Source organism: Mus pahari, chromosome 4 (genome assembly GCF_900095145.1).
Source record: "Mus pahari chromosome 4, PAHARI_EIJ_v1.1, whole genome shotgun sequence".
NCBI classification, from domain to species: domain Eukaryota; kingdom Metazoa; phylum Chordata; class Mammalia; order Rodentia; family Muridae; genus Mus; species Mus pahari.
The window spans coordinates 97,318,711-97,341,481 of NC_034593.1; the positions used below are offsets into that span (position 1 = coordinate 97,318,711).

The window sequence follows — 22,771 nt, forward strand, 5'->3', positions numbered from 1 at the left end:
TAAAGTCCATCTGCCAATCCTTTCTCTGGGATGCACTCACTTGGACTGGAGACAAGTCCTCCTGCAATATTGCGTTACTAAATGAAACAGGTTTTGTCATTTGAGCAGTTCCAGAAAGTCCCTTGCTAAGTAGAACTCATGGCATCCCTCCTAAAGCAAGAGTCATCATCATCATCATCATCACCATCATCATCATCATTATTATTATTAAAAAATATTTACATGTGTTTATGTACATGTGTGTGCAGGTGCCTGCAGAGACCAGAAGAGGGCATCAGATCACGAGAACTAAAATTTACAGGTAAGCTGGTTTTCCATGTGCGTGTCCCTCATCTTTTATAAAGCTTCTACAGCTAATAAACCATTCTTACTCAATCGGATCATCTCTTAAATCATGTCAATTGTTCCTATACATGTAAACTAATCAATTGTAGTCCTGGGCAGGCACGAGGGTAGACAGATCTAGGATCTGACAGATCCTAAGAACTGGGAGCTAGGTCCCAGGTGAGTCTGACATCTGGTTAGGCATCATTCTTCAGTCACAGCTTCACTTCTAGGCATCCTTGTATTTGATGAGGGATCTGAACCTTCACAGGCTGTCCCAAAGTCAATTAGAGCCTTTCAACTAGAAGTGGATGGATGCTACATCCCGAAGGCAGCTGGACAAACTGCCTAGGAAGTTTGCTACAGCCCACGCACGGTATTATGGTTTGGGGGGTCAGTATTCTGAGGGCAATCCATGGCCTCTTAGCAACTAAGGTGAATGTTTTAAATGAGGGAGGCCGAGGAGATAGGTATAAGTTAGGACCTATAATTATTCCTTACATTTCTTTTGAAGAATCCAAAGCCTATATTATCGGTGTATTTTGGAAATGTACAATGTTTAGTTTTGCAGGTTCATAGATGAAGACCAACTAGTCTCAGAATGAACTATTTATCACCATATCTGATTTTGATGAGCCTCTGAATTTAGACTTTTGAGTTTGTGCTGGAGTTAAGACTTTTGGAACTACTAGAGTATATTCTAGATTAAAAAAACAACCAACCAAAAAACCCCATGGATTTTGGAGGCTGGGGCAAGAATGCTGTGGCTTGAATGTACTCCTATACTCATCAGTTGAAACTGATTCACCAATGTGATATTACATGTGGCTTTTTACAACATCATTTGAATGGACTAGGGGAACGTGTTAGGTCCTGTTTGGATTCTCATTGTGACAATGCCAAGAGGTACCATCTTGGAAGCAGAGAACAGCCTATAATCACCAGTTTGCTGATTACTTACTTCATCCTGGACACTTCAGCCTCCAGAAATGTGAGTGTAAATTTCTATCTCTATAGAATGCCCAGTTTTACAAATTGGTTTATGTGTGTGCATGCATGCAGGTCTATCAATATGAATGTGTGTGCATTTGCTGGCCAGATAATAATCCTAGGAGTCATTGTTAGGTACAGAATTCTCCTTCAAGACAAGGCAGCTCACCGGCCTGGAGCACAATCGACTGGCTAGCCAGTGATGCCAGGAATTCTCCTTGTCTCTGTCTTCCCAATGCTGGGACTGTACGTGCCAACACACCCCACATTTTTTACTTAGGTTTTGGGAAAGAAACATATGTCTTTATACTTGCAAGGCAAGAACTTTTATCAATCGAGACATCAATGCTCTTCTACAGCAGCAAGAATTAAGACAGACATCTATAGGCATTAGTCAGCTTTCCATCACTATGATGAATACCCAAAATAATTAAGTTATAAAATAAAAATACTTTGGCTTCTAGTGCTAAAGGCAGATTTCAGTCCATGACTGACTGGCCACATTGCTTTGGGTCTATGTAAGGCAGAACAATAAGACAAAAATTCAAGGTGGAAACAAAACTGTTCATCTCACTAGCTAGGATGCAAAAACAACAGTGGGCGATGGCCTACCATTCCTGCCAAGGGCACACTTCCAGTGACCTAAGCACCTTCCATTTGGTCCTACCTCCTAAAGGTTCCAGTGCACCACTCAACAGTGACATCAGATTTTAGGATATTCAATATCCATATCATAACAACATAAGATATTAATGAATGATTATAGGGTGCACTGGTTTAATGCTATAGTCCCAGATACTTGGAAGATTGAGTCAGGATGACTTGATTCAAGAAGTCTGAGGCCAGATTATGTAAGACAGATCTTGTCTTCAAATGGCTTGTCTCATCCTAGGAAATAGGGTCTAATGAAGTTTTGTTAGTTAACCAAAAAAGACACAAAACTACTAAATGTCTTATCATTTTTAATTGATTTTAATGATTATTGCTCATCTGCAAGGATTAATATTGCATTCATTAAAAATCATTCAATACAAAATGAATATTTTCCTCCCAAGTTGGTCTCCAAATGTTCCCTCTGATGCCAGACATTTTGCAGTGTCCTTTGTTACATGGCTTGACAGAGACTAGCCCTTACCTATTATTCCTATGGACACAGTAATAGATATAGGACCAGAGGGCAGATTAGAGGACAGCAGTAACTTGGCCCCTTCCCTCAGTAGAGCTGACCAGATGGATACACTGCTGTTAGCCAAGATAAGTCCCTACTGAATGTGATGTTCTGACTGGATGGTTAAGTGCCCTAGGAAAGGGGTCTTCAAATGTTAGCATCTATAGAGAAGAAAGCATGATCACATTGGCAAGGAGCAGGAAGGGACTGGGTACAGAGAAATGGGAGATGAAAGGGAAAGACGTTTTGGCAAGATAATTGTTCCCTGCAAGGAAGGTGCAGGGTAAAAGCTTTCCTTTCTTGTATTTCTGTTTTTAATGCCTGTTTCTCTGATCAGTGGAAAGAGAGGAGTAAACATTTCTAGGACCTATCATTAACACGTAACCCATCTTTGAAGGATCACAAGCTAGAAGGCGTTGAGGACTTAAAACCCTGGATAGTAATATACCTAAAGCTTGTGAGCATGAAGCTCATTTGACCATGCAGAGACTGGCAAGCGGGTGCGTGGCCTGGGAATAACTCTGATTTTTAGAGGGCCTCTTGGAATTCTCTTAGAGCATGAATCAGGATGTTCTTTCTCCAAGTCTTCTTTAAGATCTCAGCTTATAATTTTTATTTTCTATTTTTTGTGGCAAGTGTCAATCAAAAGTGGCACCATGTCTATAAAACTAACACCAGACAAGGTCTACAGTTCTGAACAGATTATATAGTTATATTTGTTTCACCTTGGTCCAATTTATCATTCTTTCTTCCATCTATACAGACTTCCCTTCAAATAGTTTAGGTTGCAGAAGCACAGCTGCCCACAAGTTTGCTCTTAAAGGATAAACCCTAAAGATAGGGCTCAGTGTTTTATACTGAGTAATGGCTCAAGAAATCAGCCGTCAGCATAAGCTGCGTGAGGCAGAGCTGAGAAATTCTGCTTATGGCTCCAGTTCACTGATGCTATAAACTATGAGCTGGGACATCAGAGTCTGAGACTAGTATTTTTCTAGCCTCAACTCTTTACTCTTTGCTTCAAAGGTTCAAATGAGAGATTGGTAACTAACCACCTGAGCTGTTCCTCAGGGTTAACAATAAATTTTCTCCTTAATTAAAAGAAATAAAATAGAAATAAATGCTAAGGGACAAAATTCAATTTGCTAGAATGCAGTTTAGTTAAAACTAGAACAATGAGAGACTGGTGGAGGCTGGACACCCAACCCAAGTGAACCTACTGAGTTGAACAAGCAACACATCTCTGCCAGACATGCCACCTACACAGGAAACAGGGCTTAGAGTGTCTACAGGAAGCTGACGTGTACCACCTATAGCTAACCTACCTGGCTGGGAAGTACCATCCTGGCTCCTCTGAAGAAATGAAAGAGCACTAGTTCCAGCAGCTAGGAGCAGGCTCTTAAGGCAATTTAGACACTGGAGATTGTTCCACATAGAAGATGCCTTAGCATTTTCTGTTGATAAGGTAACTAAATGCGATCAAAGTTCCCAGAAATGGTTAAAGAATCAACTTTCTGGGCAGCAGAGTTAACCCCTTTTAGTGACTTGGGTGAGAAACCTTTGACCTCAGTTTCACCTAAAGAGCTATGGAGCAAGTTCCTGTGTGGTCTGCAAAACTCAAATGATGAGATGAGAAAACAACAATGAAATTATAGAAAAAAAATCAAAAGGAAAGTAATAAGAAGAAAATAAAAGTTATCTTAAAAAATACTCTATTAGAGTTGCGTGGTTCATGTGGACTGGTCACTGTAATATGTCCATTAGTATCTGAAAGAGAGAGACAGACATGTAAACACGCCTTCTGAGATCAGCAACAGCGTCTTCCCAAGCTTCCTCACAACCCAGACTGGGTGATTCTTTCCTGGGTCCCTCCTGGGGTAAGGCTCACCTTCTAAAACCTTAAGATACTTAGTTCTTTACATTTATTGGTAGATACACATTTTCTCTGACTACCTTGTTAATCTGGTTTTCTGCAGAGCTGGGGACTGAACCTCACTATACTAGGCAAAGCATTCGATATTGAACAACCTAGTCATTGCCCTGCTAACCTGCTGTGGTGACCTTATACTCTTAAATATCAGACATGACACTTATCTTTACTGAAGAAACCTGGCTCAACTGGTTGGTCTAATATCAGAGAAGAACTTTTCATTGCTTTCTTTCAAGTTACCTGTAATAATTAGGTTTGAATGGCCCATTTTTGTTGAGTCCCAGATACTTTGCTTGGTCATCTGTCAGTTCTGTCAGGTGGGCATCAAATGAAGGCAGGTGCAAGCTGGCAACATATTCATCTGGGAGGAGAAAAGTGGTAAGGGCAGAAGACCTGTCAGACAGCCTTTAGGGAACAGCCTCCCTTCTTAAAACTACTCAGGAACAGAAGAGGAATGGAACAATCCTGAAAGAATTCACAACTTAAAATATCTGCTTAATTGAGAGAGTTTTCAAAGCTGTATTTCTGGGAAATTATTTCTTTTAAGCATATATACTAGGCAAACAAAGGCCATGTACCAGGTTGGCGAATGGGTGTCTTGTACTTTCCCCTCAGATTTTGGCTTCACTTGAGGAGTTATCATGGGTAACCATGTCATACACTATACCCAGATTCCTGTGGCAACCTCTTTAGCTATATTAAACTATTGTCAAATCATGAACCATAAAAATGAATCCAGTAGGCTTAAAAGAGCCTCCTGTCACTGACATTTATTTAAGACAGGATCCCTAAAGCCACCTATCTTAGACTGATGGATTTCTAAGGCACATATTTAACACTGTTCCCTGCCTTTTATGAATATAATTTCTTACAACAACAACAACACCCTGCACAGTAGCAACACGACTCAGCAGTTAGAAGCACTGTCTGCTCCTTTAGAAGGCTCAGGCTTGATTTCCAGCACCCGTGTGGCAGCACCCATCTATAAATGCAGTTCCAGGCATTTTGATACCCTCTTCTGACTTTGACAGGCAACAGGCATGCCTGTGGGCACATACACAGGTAGGCAAAACAACCATACACATAAAAAATACACAACAACAACAAAATATCCAAAAGCAATATAAAATAAGTTAAGAAAAATGTATATGTATGTATGTTTTTCTGTATGTATATATTCGGACCACATCTGTGCCTGGTGATCATTGAGCACAGAAGAAGGCACTGAGTCCCTTACCCAGAACAAAATGGTTGTGAGACACTAAATGGCAGCTGGGACCTGAGCCCGGGCTGGGTCTTCTGCAAAAGTAGCAAGTGCTCTTAACTACCAACGTCTCCAATACGCAAGCTGTTTTTTTAAGTGTAAAGCCAGACATGTGGACTGGCTTAAGTATGGGGTGAGTGCCAGTATGTAGAAAGGCAAAGGACAAGACAGGGTTTATGCCACATGAGCAAAGTGTAAGTGGTCCCATGAGGCACAGAGGTTGGGTTGGAGGTGATCTGCCAATCAAGACATTAGATGGATAATACAACTTGTTTCTGTTTCTCTCACTTTGGTCTAAGCTGTACTTAGCTGCACTGGGAAGTCTGATGAGCTTTGGAAGGAACTTGAGAATAAGAACATCTTCCTTACTTAGCTTGGATTCTTACTACAATTCTGGAAACTACGCAGTACTATTCTTACATTACTTCTCACAAAAATGAAGGCTCATGGTGTTAATAGAATGTCCCTGAGGCCCAGCACTAGAAGAATAATCAGAAACCTGACTCTACAGCTAGTGCTTTAGGAAAATCATTTTATAAAACCATGCAACCAATCAGGGTCAATGCAGGCTTCAGTTTTTACTCACCCATTTTCTTAGGAAGCAAGTACACATCCTGTTTGTAGCGTCCCTCCGGTGCATTATAAAGTTCTATCAGTGCCAAAGCCTAAGGTAGGACAGAGAACAGGAGAACAAAGTATTTCTTAGTCAAGGACATAAAATAAAACTAGATTTAAAAGTACTTTAGGATAAGCATGACAATGATTGGTCATCTGAGTGCACCCAGGGCTCTGCCCAGAGATAAAGGCTAGATGATATAAGAGAAAGTAGATGTTTTTGTTTAGTTTCTAACAAAAGAACAAACTAAATATAACTAAGCTGGAACACTATAATTTCAGCTGTGCAGCAATTCAGAGACACAATCACAAATACCTCTTCAAAGGAACAATGTGAACTTCAGTAATTTAGGACATAGAAAAGGTAATAGGTCAGTAAGAACAGACAGTATACTCATTTATCTGTGTGTGCCCACATTTCCTTCTCTGTGGAGGAAAAACAGGCATCTTGCCACATACCTGTGTTGTAGCCGTGATGGAAAGAACAAAGGTAGGAACTGTGGAGCAGCTCAAATTGAGTAAACGGCCCTGGGAAGAGAAAAGACAGGATGAGCCACTGCCTTTCCCCGGTTCTAATGGCACCAACTTCAAGCAGACGGGAAAGACTTTACAGCTCTCTGCTCCACTCAGATCAGGACCGTAGGCTTTATCCTCTTTACAAATCAGTGGAAGGCTGAAACTGGCTAAGGGCTGGAAACAGTGCATGCACTTAAGAAAAAGGAGGTTTTCATGGTGTGCTGCTCTCTTAGGGGAGAGACAATTGGGAAAACACATCTTTATCCAAAGACAGAATTTACCAGAACACAGAACTAGTATTTGCACTGCTTCTCCTTCCTTAATCTGTGCATCTAGCACATGCCTGCAGTCGGCGGTGAGTGTTACCTCTGCTAGAAGGACGACCCGTTTGCCATCAGGCCAGATGACATGGTCCACCTGAGAACGTACACGCTCCCATGTTAGCTCTGGAGTGCGGAGGCTGGTCTGGAAGGAAGAACAGACAGCTGATTGTGGCTCTAGTGAAATAAATGCAGAGGGCGGCCTGGCTGTAGTGGAGAGCAGTCTTACCACGTCGATCTCTGTGTTGGAATGACCCATATTGCATACAATGCAACTATTTTTCATTCGGTCCAAGTGCTCCCGAGTCACTACATTCTTATTTCCTAGAAGTAAAGGAGAGTGGCTGAAGAAAGAGACGCTGGGCAACAAGAACAGCAACTGTTTCCAGCGGGAACCTGGAGGTGTTTGCTAACCATTAAAGAGCTCGCACACACTGCAGAAAGATGTGTACAGAAAATGCTTGAGCTCAATTATTTGGCCTTAAGACTGACTAATACAAAAAACCACCGTGGTAAAAAACTCTTGGAAAATGCTAAAAGTTCTGAGAACTCACTCTAGCACTGAGCACAGGTCTTACTTACCTTCTGTGATTTAGCCTGAGAGTTAGCACTGTTCTCCATGCACCAAAGCACTGATACTCACCTGTGCAAGTTATTACAACATCCACCTGCCGGATGACCTCATTCAGCTTCACCACCCTGAACCCATCCATGCTGGAAGAAAAGAAAGCAACACTATAAGCAAAGCAAAGTGTGTTGTGTGGCTCACGTTGACAAAATATTGTGAAATGGCCACAAAACTAGACAACAAAATCCCCTTCTGAAGTAAAAGCTAATGCTCCATCCCAGAAATGGTAAAAGATGAGCTACAGTGAACTACAGACTGGCTTCTGTCAAGCCCCACTTGTCTACACAGCAAGAGAAAATGCCAAGAGGCCCCATAAATGGCTTAGACTGAAGGGAACATAGCATCTTACTCTTTTGCCGGGAGACTTCTACAAAAACAGTAAAATGAATCATCAGCCACCGGCTCTCAGAAATACAAAGCGTGGACCTCAACCCTAACAGCGGTACCAGCACTCTGTCCTTACCAGGCCTGCAGAGCACAGATGGGGTCAATTTCTGTGATGTAGACAATTGCTCCAAGGGCCTTGAGAGCAGCACAGCAGCCCTTTCCTACCTGCAGAATATAGGAAAGCCCAAGTTGCCAGATCTAAGAAGATACAATCATTGGGGCAGACAAGCTTTTGAGGAGGTAAGAATTAGCTTCTTTAAATCAGCATCATCCAGTGAGCACTCCAGCCCTAGCTGGAGCAGAAAGAAACCCAAACTAGGCTGTAAACCTCAATTAGAGATAATTTAGCAGACAAGTCACAACAAGAGTTGGGGAGAGGGAGGCTTTGGGTAATGGTTACCATTATGAAAACAAGTTCAAACAAGAACAACTGATTTATTCCATAAAAACCTGGCAAAACTCACTTCCAATGTGTCTACTCAATACCTAGCAGTCCAAGAACTTCAGTGGACCACTGCTCAAGACAATGAAACTTCCTAGGACCTAGTCCAGTTTAAAGATACCCGACTATAATGTCACTTCAGTTTCTACATTACAATGCAAGCCATAAGATGGGGATAAAATGTTACTTATTCACTTAAATTTTATTTCATAAAAGGCTTTAAGTGGGAGGCAGTAATGTTGACATCAATCAATAAGATAAACTGCTAAAATATGAAAATTCAACACACTCTGCCTTTAACTCACAAATATGAAAAGGACTTTTCCCACTGTTTTCAAGCACAGCATGGAAAAACATTCATCAGTGTTTCTAGACTGTCTCCATCCCATGTTTCTTTAAAGCCCTTCTAATAAAACAGAGATATGGGTCCAACTATTTACCTCACCATAGCCACACACCACCACCTGTTTCCCACCAAACATCACATCCGTGGTCCTCTTCAGGCTGTGGAAACAGACAAGGGCTCATCTCAAACATCATTTACAACTCAGTCCCTTTGTACCAAATTCAAGTGTAGGAAGTGCCCAGGAGAAATTCAATTGAAAGCTGGCTGAGATCAGTGTGAAATGGGCTCCTTTAATAACATGTAAAGGAGGGAGACTACAAGGGCAAGCTATTGGTTTCAAACTAATACGTCAAACAAATACCACTACTAGGCCCCGCAAGTCTGAATGTATACATTTCAACATACCCATCCAAAATGGATTCTCGGCAGCAGTACAAGTTATCAAACTTCTGTTTGGTAACAGAATCATTGACATTCATGGCTGGAACACAGAGCTTCCCAGCTTTGGAGAGCTGATACAGCCTAAAAGGGAAAAGAAGCCACAAAACAAACACACAACTAGTTAGGTTATAAACAATAAACAGCAAGTCTGCTTCTGTCTCTTGAAGTTCCATGCTACCCTCCTTAGTCTTATTTATGCACAGAAGTTCTTTGGAAATGTGACTATTCTCTTGTCATCTCTCCTCAACTCATTTCCTTCTATTTTATCCTTTAATTTTGAAAGAAAAAAAAAAACTTTTCAGTGGAAGTAATTTCCTGCTCTTCTGCAAAGGGAGCATTATAACCTTAGGGCAGCATTGTTCTGACTTTAAATACTCATGTCCACTTCAGGTAAACAAAGACAACAACGGTTCTGATGTGGTTTACTGTGTCTGTGAGATCAATCATGTACACTGTGCCCCGTAGAGCAATAGTCCTAGATACCATTTAGTTACTTCCTCCAAGCCAGGAGTATATCTCCAGTTTTACTTTTTGTTGCATTACCTGTAGTTTTTCAATAGACTTTTCCCTCCATATTTAAAATATAAAACTTATAATACAACATTGAGCACAAGTTTTCCAAGACACACTCCTCTCTACACCCTTACCCCCAAATAACTGTTAATTAATTAATCGGTGGAGCAAATGGGAGATAAAAACATGTGAATTAGAATTTGAAAAAAATTCCTTCAAAATTCCTTTTATGGTCACTTTGATTTTGCAAAAGTAAAAACTTGAACTTATCTAACGAAGACACTCCCACTTGGTTATTTTAAGTCTGAAACACAGCCCTAAAGTCTAGGAGAGACCAGAAGAATTTGATGAGGCAAGGACACAAGGGGCAGCTACTCCAGAATCTGTTACCTGTGAACACCAGTCACGCTCTCTTCCACAATGCCTCGGATCTTCTTAAACACGTTTGGATACTTCTTATAAACCCAGTGGGTTAAGTCTCCCCCATCATCCAGGATCTACAGAACAGCCAGAAGACTTCTATGGGCATTCAGGCTGCTAGAGCTAGGGGGAACTTTGAGCCCATTTTCTACACTAGTGAGAGAGCCCTGGATAATTTGAAAGAGCACTTCTTAACGCTCTGCAGAATAGGTTTAGACAGTAAAAATATAGTTAAATCTGTTGGTGTAAAATGGTTAAAAGAAATCTGAGTTCTAGGCTACAGTGGAAAGCTCTTTTTTGAGACTGGAACTTACTATGTTGCTCAGGCTAGTCTAAAATTCCTGAGCTCGAGGATTCCTCCTGTTCCAGCTTCTCAAATGCTGGGCTTACAGGCATGGGTCAGGCCCAGCTACAGTAAGTAAGTATTACAAATCATGGGCTCATTTTCAGTCTAGTTGAAATATATGGCTCCTATGAATGCAAAAGGAGAAGTGGAGCGGGACGAAAAGAAATAAGACTCCTACTCCAAAGAGGGACCACATCATTTCCTTCTGTTTATTCTGCTGTGTTTGAGCCATGTGTCCATCTCAGCTTACCCTTCCCCCACCTTTCTATTCACGTCTCAGGCCTTGCTTTCTTTTCTTTTCCTTTCTTTTCTTTCCTTTCCTTTCCTTTCCTTTTCTCTCCATCCTTCCTTTCTTTCTTATTGGTGCTGGATATTGAATCCAGGGCCTGTGCATCTTAGATCCATACCGAGTAGGTATTGTGTTACGAACACTTTAGCAATATAGCCAGTAATAAGACCAAACATACAGAAATATATTTAGGGAACCATGCTTTAAGGGAGAAAAGGAAATAAATCCATAGTAAAAATATGGAGTGGACATGAATGATTACCATGTTAGCCTGCCACCCATCCATGTTGACACAGCGGTCAATGCACCACCAGAAATCATCTTCTGACTCGCCCTTCCAAGCAAACACTGCGACTCCTACAGAGACAGAAATAATAAATCAGTTAATGTTGCTTCTGATGTATACATCAGCACCAGCTTCTAGATCCATAGGAAGAATGAAAGGGAAAAGAACAATTCCGAAGAGGGAAAACTTAAAGAGTAAAAGTCAAAATGGTACTTTTTAGTTCAGAAATTACTTCAGTTAAGAAATTAAGAGATTTCTGTATTAAAAATATCTTGGAGTCATAAAATATTACTGTCTTTAGGCCAATTTTCTACTTTATACTGCACCTTAAGGAGGCAAAGTGAAGTATATAAAAATAAAGTTCCCAGAGCACTCTACACCAACAGATGTCTCAGAATAATTTAAACATGCGATTCTAGGAAAATGAAGAAGTAAAATCATGTGGCCATATGAATGAATGATGTGGTCACTTTTCAGTGACATGATAAATTAGTTCTGAAAATGGAATGTTTCAGTTATAAAAAATGTACATATACTAAGATTTGGCTTACCAATGTATAAAGAAAAGCTTGTCAAATCTTTGTGTTTTGTTTTGTTTTTTAATTTCTTAAATCTTTTATAATAAATAGTTATTAGAAAAGAATTAAACAAAGTCTATTCTGTAACTTTCTCAAGATCCTAGAAGGTGGAAGGTCCTCAGACCAACTTCAAGGTGATGTGTTTTATTTTGACAATAAAAATTATTTTATTTTTAATTAAAACTTATAGCACATATGTTTTGGTGTACTACAAAATGCCAAATAATCCATCAATATAAAAGACACTACTTCCAGTGTTCTCCCAAAATTAAGACTTTTGGGGATAAGAGACCAGCTGAGCTCACATTTACTATTCTTCCTTTATTCATTTAACATTAGAATTGAATATTTCCTTAGGTGTTTGTGGTTTTTGCTTTAAAGTATACCTCAGTTTTATTATACATTTCTTCCTGTTCTCTTCACCCCTGTCATGATAATGGGGATTGCATTCACTGTTGCAGTGCATGCCAGGGAACTAACTACTCCACCATTAAGCTTTATATCCAGGCTTTGTTGTTTTAAGACTGCCCAAATTTATAGACCCCAGATATACAAGGTATAAAGACAATTCTGTTGTGTTGTATTTAATTACTTGAGGCCAAGTTGGTAGAAAAAAAATGGAACTCACCAGCCTCAGCCAGTGCTGCAGCTACTTCATTCTGAGTTGAATAGATGTTGCAGGCAGACCAGCGGCACTGGGCCCCCAGGGCACAAAGGGTCTCAATTAATACCTATGGATGTACAGAAAGATGAGTGAGGAAAGTGGGGCTACCCAGGAGCAGGGGACAAATGTCAGCAAGAGGACAGTATCTGTAACATCACAGAGCTGACCTGGCATTGGAGAAGTACTCAAAGGTACAAGTCAGCTGTGTGGCACACAGTTACTTATCTATGCCTGAATGTTGCTAAAAGTCTTTAAACATTTTTTTAACAATCATTTTACATCCTCCTGAGTCAGCTAGGAAGAAAGGGCATGTTCATTCATCTGTCTGCCTGTCTGTGGCTTTTAAGACAGAGTTTTTCTGTGCAGTCCTGGCTGTATGCAAACTCACTCTGTAGATCAGGCTGCCCTCCAACTCACAGAGATCCGTCTGCTTCTTTGTCACCTTGCCTGGGATGGCATGTTTATTTTTAATAAAAAAAAGTTTTCTTCCCCGTATATCAGAGTCCCTCTATTTTCTTCCAACAAACTCACCGCTGTCTGAGCCGTGATGTGTGTACAGCCCACTATTTTAGCACCAGCCAAAGGCTTCTCTCCCTGAGCACGTTTCCTGAGTGAAATCAGAGCAGACATGTCTGTGGAAGAACAGAGGATCTGAGCCAGGTCCACACTACCAACACCATTCGCTCCTGCCCAGCCAACAGCAGGGTTAGGTCTGCTGACCCATGGTGAAATGGGGTAGAAAATGCCAAACATATTTCCCTCATGACTAGAAGTTTCACCAATGGAGTAACTGGAGGTTATGATGAAAGTACAATTGGCAGGTCTCGCTTCTGCTTGAATTAAACTTCCAAAACTGTCCAAAATGGACAGACTTCCAATGTCTTCATCAGTCCAGGAGGAATGACTTTGAACTCAGTGGAGGACTGTTATCTTACCTGAGCCTGTCAAGATCGGAGTATGAAACACACCTTCAACATGAAAAAACAAAACAAAACAAAAAAAAAAACAAAACAAAAGACAGAAGAGCAGAGACCCCTGGAGTAGTGTAGAGGAAGAGAAAAATTAAGATGCAGTTGACTGTCAGTCACCTGTATTCCGTTCCAGCTGAGGGTGTCTAGGACTTAATGAGACCCCAGGCTACCACAACCTTAGGTGAGAAACCTATCATAACAGCTGCTTCTGGGAAATCTGGGTCTCTGGTATTGGCAGCTAGAAAAATATCCCACACAACTAACCACTATGTTATGATCCAACACTTGCTGACTATGCACTGTAGACCTGTGAGTATGGTGTCATGATGAGAACAAAAACCACTCTGTAATTACCATACACTGGAAACAGAAAAAAGAAGAAAAAAAAAAAAAAAAGAAGAAGAAAAGAAAAGAAAGCACATCCAAGAATCCTAAGGCTAGTTTCCATATATAGAGAAGTGTTTATCCAAAGTGTGAGGAACTCTTTTCCAGGACACTTAAACTGTCCAGGCCCTGGTAAGTAGTACAAAGGTGCTTCTGGCCCTCTGCTCACTTCCTCCTTTACCTTGCTCTGCAATCTCAATCTCCCGGCGTCCAAACTCTGCCTGCTTGATGTTCTTCACACAGAAATTGCTGCTGCCCTTCGAGTTGGTTTGCTGCTTCTCTCGGGGGGAAACCTCATCATCAGAGCTATCTGTATAGGATGCAGCTAGAGACAGCAAAGAAACAGGGAGAGAAAAACCTCAATGGCCCAAACTCCACTGAGTACAGTCCCCAGGGGACTGTTATTTAAGTGAAGCGAACACTTTTAATTGCAGGTCCCTTTTACGTCATCAGTTCTGTTCCTCCAGGCTCTAACAGCTGGTGTGAATGAAACTGTATCTCTTAGCACTGCAGCTCTTTCACTCCCCCTATGATACTTTGCCAGCAGTGTGTGTGATAGAGAAGTATGGAGCCTAATCCTGTACCACCTGTGGTAATCCTCCATTACAGTTTCTTGGCTCCTCTGGACTGTAACCAGACTCTGTAAGAATGGGTTAACAGTGATAAGGAATGCCATTTCTATAGATCACTGGCTCTCAACTTACACATCTATCAGAATGATCTGCTTGTTAAAGTACAGATTGCTAGGTTCCTGGCCAAAGTTAGCATTTGGCAGGTCTTGGGAGGAATTCAAGGTGGCATTTCCAACAGGTTCCCAAGTACTGCTTCTGAGAACCACTAATATAAATAAAATAAATACAGGTAAAAGCAATTCCTAAGGATTTTATACCAGGCTGTGCTCAAGGAATACAGAAAAGGACAGAAAACAACCAGATCTTTCTCACAGCTATGGGGGAAAAAATCTGTCAAGAAGATAAATCTGAGATAAAAAGCACACAAAATTTAAATCCATTCTTCAGATGAATATGCAGTAGGCTCTACAGTCATGCATTACTTCTCCATTCTCTTCTTTCCTCTCTGAACTGCACTAAGGCTCTCTTATTGACTGACTGTCCTCCCACAGACAGGAAGAAGTGCAGTCAGCACACACTGGGAAAGGCCGTCTTCTCCACTCTAACAGTTCAGCTCTAGACCTGGCTTCACACGTTCTAATGGGTTTCTGTAAGATGACCATCAAGACCTTTGAGGACTTCACTTCCTCCATCTGCTTTCCTTCCAAAGCTCAATCTTCCCACATGAAATCCCCCTCCCTGTTTCCCTCTAAGTGCTCTGCTTATCTCACTCTAATTCAGTCTGTGGCTTCAGCGATCGTCTCGGTTTTGTCAGCCATCCTATCTGGGACTGTTTCTGGCATACGCTTCAGCTCACAGAATCTATGGAACCGTGTATTTCAGTTTACCCTGCTTACCTACATTTGTTCTTGTTTGCCTATCCTGCCTGCCTATATTGGTTGGGTTATCAGTGTCACAGAGATACAATTTTCTTTGATAATTTTTTTTTTTACATTCCTTAAACCTCACAACCAGCCCTTGAAGTTTAATAAAACAATACAAATAATACTGGTAAGAAACAATGAGGGGCTTTTCATACAAATCCTCATTAACATTAAAGTCTTTTAATCTTTTAACTATCTCTTCTGTTGAATGATGAAGTTGTATTAGTTGTCTCTAAATGTTTTCCTCAGTTCCCTTTCTGTGACTCAGAAGCTTTTGCGACTCTATGTCTGCGCACAGGGACGTCAGAGAGGTCAACCTCAGTTCAACTCAGCTGCTATCGGTCACTCCCCAGATCTGGAGTTCACTGACTAGGTTAGGACAGGCAGCTGGCCAGCCAGTCAGCCTAGAAATCTGCTGGTTTTCCCAGTACTTGTCCCCCAATCCCCGCCCCCCCCCCATACTTAGCTTTTATTTTGCTTTTTATCATAATTATTTTACATTTAAAAAATTTTTTATTTACATTTCCAATGTTTTCCCCTTTCCAGGTCTCCCTTTCAGAAACCCCCATCCCATCCCCCTACCCCCTGCCTCTATGAGGGCATTCCCCCACCCACCCATCTACTCGAATCTTCCCACCCTGGCACTCCCCTACACTGGGGCATTGAACACCCTCAGGCCCAAGGGCCTCTCCTCCCACTGATGCCCAACAAGGCCATTCTCTGCCACATATGCGGCCAGTGCCATGGGTCCCTCCATGTGTATTCTTTGGTTGCCCACCCAGCTTTTTAAGTGGCTTGAACTCAGGTCCTTATTCTTGTAGAGTAAGTACTTTACTGAGTCATCTCAGCCTCTAAACAGCCTTTCCAGTTATTTCCTAATACCTTCTCTGTGGCTGAGATAGGCACAATTTAACCAGAACAAAGACTTGACTTACTATAGATGGCTAAGACAGGAGGGGAGGGAAACAGCTGGAGTCACTTTACAATAGTTTATATCCTCTCATTCCAGAAATTAACAGGGAAAGGCATGTTAACATAAAGGGTAATCTTATAAATAAAAGGAGACAAAAATGCAAATTTTATTGTCATAATTCAAGCTGACTTAGCAACAAAAAGAAAAACATAGGTGGAAGGGTATGTTTTATGCAAATAACATATGTTTAAAAGTACATTTCTTTTTATATGCCAGTTCTGAAAGCAAAAATACTACTAATTTTCCCCCCTTGCAAATGTGGATATAGGAACTTCCCAGTGCCACTAACTAGGCAATGATCACAGACCACACAGAAGACAGCCTGGGAAAGAACATCTTAACCAACGCATCCTCAGCTACAAGTCTTGCTAGGAATAAGTCTCACATTCTAAGTATTAGTGAAGAGCACCAGTGACTAAGACAGGACAGAGGGGACATGAAAGTCACACCTACCTGAACTGTAGCTGTCTGTGGAAGATTGTGAGATGGAACGAGACAAAGATCTCCGGCCAGTCTTAGTAGGGAATTTGGTGAACTCTTGCATGTCATCAGCAAACTGGATTTGCTACAAGAGAAAGGTAAGAAGCTGAAAACTTAGTACACGGGAATTGTATGGATCTTATTTATCATGTGCAGGTTCTAAGGCAAACTGTGGGAATCTGCTCTCTTTTCACCATGTGAGTCCTAGAGATAGGACTTGGTTGTCAGCCTTGGAGGCAGGCATCTTCACCCTTGGAACCATCTTGCTGTACAAAACATTTCCTTTTCCAAAGCCATACACTAACTTTCCTAAAATCCAGCATCACCATGTGGTTCTTACTGTGGCAGTAACTCTCATCTGAAGGGCGGGGAAGAGGCTGCTTTCTGAACTCTGTTACAACTATTGTCTTGGGCTGGCTCAGCGGTTAACAGCACTGACTGCTCTCCCAGAGGTCCTGAGTTCAATTCCCAGTAACCACATGGTGGCTCACAACCATCTATAATGGAATCTGATGTGCCCTTCTGGTGTGTCTGAAGACAGAGACAGTATACTCATATAAATAAATCTTAAAACAAACAAACAAACAAACAAAAAACTACTGTCTCTTTCCAGTTATTTCAGGAAGACCTAGGCTGGGGGGCAGGAGGGGAGAAGACAATTCTGAAAAGCCATTTATTTTAGTAACTATCCAATTTTACTAAATTTTCTTCATCTCATTAAGTTTCTTCCTTCCTTTTTATCTAACTTTTACACACTAACATTAAACTCTTTATCCTTTCACCCAATTCTATTAGAAAACAGATATAATCTCACATCTGGTTCTCCTGTAGCATATTCTTCTTCTGAATCTGGCCGTGGCTTTGCTTTTGAATAGCATGTTTAGCAATGGCTAAACACATTACAGCCAGCTATGTTGTCTCTAGTTCATAAAACCAATGCAGCATCCCTAGAGTTTTGTAGCACCAGTAAAAATTAAAAAAAAAACATCAGAGTATATGGATGAAAGAGAAGTTTTAAAATGAAAACCAAATTCTCTATTAATTAAATTCTAACTAATCAGGATGAATATAAAAGAAGAAAATTTGACAAGTTTTAAAGGTCTTTGTAAGTAGAATAAATTAGAACTAGGTATTTGCAGTTTTACATTTGCAGAATACATATTTTTTTTTAATGACAGGATCTTTTAAAAGACCTAGGCTAGCTCAGAACTCACAATTCTCCTGGATCAGTCCATTAGAGCTTGAGTGTTAGGACTATATGTATGTGTCACCATATCTACACGGTAGAATACTTGGACCACTGGCTTTAATAAATTAAAAATAGTTCGTAATCAGTATTATTTATAAACAAAGTAATATGTAAAAATATGGAATTATATAGCTTAAACCAGTGGTTCTGAACCTTCCTACTTTTTAGACCCTATCATTTGTGGTGACCCCCAAGCATAAAATTATATGTTATGTAAGTAATTTTGGAGACAGAAGTTTGGCAAATGGGTCTCAACGCACAGGTTGAGAATCACTGGCTTAAACCTTTCCTCTTGAACTCTCACATGAATTCTGATGACCTCTTTCTACAAAATTTGAGATAAAACCCATATTCCTAAAAAAGAAGCGTATAAATCGAGAACCTGGATTCAGACTCAGAGTTCTGAAAAGGTTCCTACGACCCAGTCATCAACACTTCCAAGCTAAAAAGAGTAAACCAGGAACTGGGGTAATAGTTCAGTGGTTAAAAGCACTGGATACTTTCCCAGAGGACCTGAATTCTATCCCCAGCCCCAATAAGGCAGCTCACAACTGTCTATAACTCTAGCCTAAGATGACCTGACTCCCTTCTCTGGCCTTTGAAGGTACTGAACTCTGTTGTGCACATACATGCAGATAGGCAAATCATCCATATACACAAAATGATAAATTTTAAAAAGTAGACTCTACATTAGCTACAGTTGCACAATCTTCCTCTTCCAACACATACATCCTCTCCTGGGGCAGCGCTCCAGTGTAAGAACCAAGCTTTGGTTTGTAGTTCTGGAGTCGGCAGTTAGTATGAACAAATGAAAAACAGAACTGGTAGGACTCTACAGTCATAAAGTAGCAAACGAGGGGATACTGGTTTGTATTGAAATTCCTATTTAGCATGCTTCCCACTAAGAACAAATGCAGAGGACAGAATCAAATAGCAGACCAGAGACAGAAATCTGGGTGTTTAGAACTCATCTTGGTTCACCATCTAACTGTGCAAGTTTTTCTTCAGGCAACTCTGACACAGAAAGGGAGAGCCTGTTTTATTAAGTCTGAAAACAGACACTGAAGACATAAAGAACTACATACCCCCAGAGCAGGCCAGGGCCTCACAAATGCAGGAAGGTATTTAATAAACATCTGCAGAATAAGTGAACCTTTAAAACTCCTTTCTCGTACAATATTAAATCAAGCTTCAAAGATAAGTAACAATCACAACTCAAGCTGAGCCACATATATCATTTCAGAATATGAATAACAAATATCATCATGAAGCCCAAGATATTTTACTTTAAATGTTAAAACTTTAATTTTAAGTACTTCAAATGCATAGCTGCATTTCAAAAAGAGAAGCAAACAAAAAACTAAATCTTTCTAAATGGGATTTCCAATTACACGTTCACTACTTCTTCAGTAGACAAGAAGTAACTCAAGGAGAGATGACCAAAGCAATGAATTTCAACCGCACTTCCTCCACTGGGCTCCCTGCTGCTGGCATGGGCAGCTTGTTCGGAAGTGTTCCCTTCTCCTGGCTGTTAGATTCCCTCTCCTCTTCCTCCCCTTCTTCTTCTTTTTTTTTTTTTTCTCAAAAGGTTCTGGGCATGATTCCAGATACCACCTACGTTGTGATAAGGTGGGGGAAGGCACTTCAGTAACACTTGCAGATTTTTAGATAAAAAAACATAGAGAAGCAGTTGTAGCAAGCTAGAAATATCTCTTCAGCAACCTGAGGTTAATAGACATAATCTCTCCTTGTATTAATAAAGCTTATCAGCGGTCTAAAGCTTAGCAAAATCTTTCCCATCTAAAAATAGTAGGCTATGGCAAGGAGCTTACTACTATGTGCAGTGCTTCTAACAACCCATCTCTCAAATAGATCTTGTCCACATTTGAAGTAGGCAGTGTTAACTCAAGTAATGGCATAGTGGATAGCTCTGTCTGTAAGGTGGTCCAGCAGCACACAGATGCGTATCCTTGTCTTCTCTGCTACCCTGAACTCACAGCAGCTGCTTCAGAATGTGATGGCTCTGCCAGTTTCCCCCAGGAGTCTAACTCTACAGGTTCTTTCCAGCTAGCAGCTGTTTCTCCCTTGGTGGAAAGAATCTTCGCATGCTGTTCACCTTTATGCTGTAAATAAGGATACTGCTGCCAAAACCAACTTCTGGTTTCTAGTGAAACCAGATCTAATAGCAGCTTTCTGTTTGGGTTAAACTCAGTGTAGTTAAGTGGAAAAATATGGTCATTTGGATAAAAGAAAACCCAAAGACAATTGCAAAAGCATGGTTTGTATTACTTCTTATTGTCATGATTTCCTCCAACCATTAGGTTTTCACTGGGGTGCTTTAGCATACATAAGGTAGTACAAAGAAGAAAGAAGGAAACATAGACAAAGTACCCAAAGGACCACTCAGCCCCACTCTCAGATTAACAGAATATCTGAGGAAGGACAGGCTACATCTACCATTTTCCAACAAGCACTTGCTACATTTGAAGGCCAGTATAGTATGTATCAGTATAGTGTGCTATTTTAAAGCACAACATATGATGGTTGGACTGACTTCTCTGTAACACTGAGGCTCATTAGGAAAATTTGGGTTCATTATGGTTGGTGTAGTGACAGAGTGATCTACAAGATGGCATAGTAAGCCGGGCGTGGTGGCGCACGCCTTTAATCCCAGCACTCGGGAGGCAGAGGCAGGCGGATTTCTGAGTTCGAGGCCAGCCTAGTCTACAGAGTGAGTTCCAGGATAGCCAGGGCTACACAGGGAAACCCTGTCTCGAAAAACAAAACAAAACAAAACAAAACAAAACAAAAAAAAGATGGTACAGTACTTACCAAGACAAAGGGAACACAGGCAACCCAAAAAAGTTATAAAACTTCAAAAGAAAAATAATTGTAATTATTTAATTGATCTTAATACTTTTTACTACTCAAAGTTGAATTTACTTCTGAAAATGTATGATCTACATACTCAGAAGTAAATAGCTCAGCTGCCTTCCCCTCTTCCCATACCTAATTCAAATTTACCTTCTCTCTATCCAATCAGAGGAAATTAAAACCTACTAGAACACTACTATGACCCTATGGGTAAGTGACAATGATCAGGACAATATACAATGTGCATTATATTCTTTTAGTTAACATATTCGCTTGGCACTAAGTACTTCATCCTATGAAAGATCGATGCAAGAACTAAAGCTCTCTCTCAAAATCTGTGTATGTACTTCGACTCTCCATGTAATAGTAACAGATGGCTTTGCTGTGAACTTTCACCATTCCTCTAGAAACAGGCTGGCTACCATAACACACACAAACACGAAAGTCTATTTGTTGTATCTTTAAAACCCAATTAAATTTCAGGCCAGTTTAAGGTGCTATTTTAAAGCAGCTTTTCAAATAGTTTAGTAGATTTGCGTCTATGCCTTATCCAGATATTGTTTAATGTGGGTCTTCCAAAAATTAGAGGTTAGGCCAGACATCTTATTAACTTTGTTATTTCACATACCTATCTAACAGCTTTCAATTTCCTCAGGAAGGTTTTCTCCTAAGGGTGAAGAATTAGACTCAAAGGTAAACAGCAAGCACTAGGAAAACAAATCATTAAGAAAGCATACCTTAGGTGCGCATGGAAGGACCCGTCTTTCTAACTACTGAGATTATCTGAGGGCCCAGTATCCCCTCTTTTGGTTTTCTGAGGCATTGAAAAATATACATATTCTGTCCCATTGCCTTCTGTGCATATTGTGCTCAGATTTCTGTTTAGAAATTATGGGTAGCATATTTTTTAGGTACCAGCATTGAGTCAAAAAGATTATCAGAAACTAGAAAATTTAACAAGGACAATTACTAAGATGTATATTAAAACACTGTCTAAGGTTCCTTCATCTTTTCAAAATCCCTTCTCCATACATCTTCCAGCTAATTATTCCTTTTAAGACTCTACTCCCAGCCACTACCTTCTCAGAGGATAGAAAAGAGGTCAAAACAGTCAGCTACCCTCCCCAATATAGCATCTTTTTTTTCCTTCTTAGCAGAGATCAGTCTGATTCCTATTTTAAATGTATCCCCCCCAAATAACAACAATAAATACTAATATTGTCAAACAAGAAAAACCCAAGTCTACTATCTTTTACATCAATTAGATAAAAATAGCTTCCTAAAGGAGGAACGGAGAGATGGCTCCGTGGTTAAAAGCATTGGGTACTCTTCCAGAGGTTCTGAGTTCAATTCCTAGCACCCATATGGTGACTCACAACCATCTGTAATGGAATCGGATTCTGTTTTCTGGTGTTCATGAAAACAGAACACTCAAATACATAAAATAAATAGATAAATAAAAAAAGGGGGGTCCTTTTCTTTCCAATAACTTGCCCTGAAACACATACATCAGAGAAGACGAATTGAAAAAGGATCACTTTTGAGCTACAGAGCTAAAGTAGGCACCTTCAGCCTCTTTGATTTCCTGGTACAGAAACATTTTCTAAAACCCAGCAGGTTTTGGCTATTCCGTCTTCCTTCTGTCTCAAGTTTCTTAAGTTCATAGTCTCCCCAGATGGGGCCTGAGTTCCAGGAGGGAGTGGGTGGGCAGGCTGACTAAACACAACACACATATTCTTCCTCCACTGTACCCTTTTGTATGTCACCAATAACACAGTACTAGAATCCAATTCCACAGTCAGACAAATTATGCCTTTCCAAGTGAGAATCAATGTGATACTGTGCCAAGGCAGGTTAGTGTGCAGAAGAATGAGGTACTAT

General features: G+C 40.5%; 1 protein-coding gene across 2 annotated transcripts in view; it reads right to left on the reverse strand.

The window, feature by feature from the left end:
- Positions 1–2,263: 2,263 nt before the first annotated feature.
- Positions 2,264–22,771, reverse strand: part of Ahcyl1 (adenosylhomocysteinase like 1) — a 33,249-nt gene continuing 12,741 nt past the window's right edge. Inside the window, exons 2-17 of one of the 2 annotated variants that reach the window (XM_021195339.2) lie at positions 16,741–16,852; positions 14,001–14,144; positions 12,996–13,096; positions 12,429–12,531; positions 11,199–11,293; positions 10,272–10,378; positions 9,333–9,449; positions 9,022–9,085; positions 8,216–8,304; positions 7,768–7,838; positions 7,354–7,448; positions 7,171–7,269; positions 6,748–6,816; positions 6,260–6,338; positions 4,650–4,770; positions 2,264–4,246 (exon numbers count right to left, since the gene is read on the reverse strand). In XM_021195339.2, coding sequence (XP_021050998.1) covers positions 4,240–4,246; positions 4,650–4,770; positions 6,260–6,338; positions 6,748–6,816; positions 7,171–7,269; positions 7,354–7,448; positions 7,768–7,838; positions 8,216–8,304; positions 9,022–9,085; positions 9,333–9,449; positions 10,272–10,378; positions 11,199–11,293; positions 12,429–12,531; positions 12,996–13,096; positions 14,001–14,144; positions 16,741–16,852 — 1,473 coding nt within the window. In that variant the 3' untranslated portion in view covers positions 2,264–4,239. Of the gene's footprint in view, positions 4,247–4,645; positions 4,771–6,259; positions 6,339–6,747; positions 6,817–7,170; positions 7,270–7,353; positions 7,449–7,767; positions 7,839–8,215; positions 8,305–9,021; positions 9,086–9,332; positions 9,450–10,271; positions 10,379–11,198; positions 11,294–12,428; positions 12,532–12,995; positions 13,097–14,000; positions 14,145–16,740; positions 16,853–22,771 lie in introns of those variants that run through there. The other variant, XM_029537244.1, reaches the window with a different exon arrangement.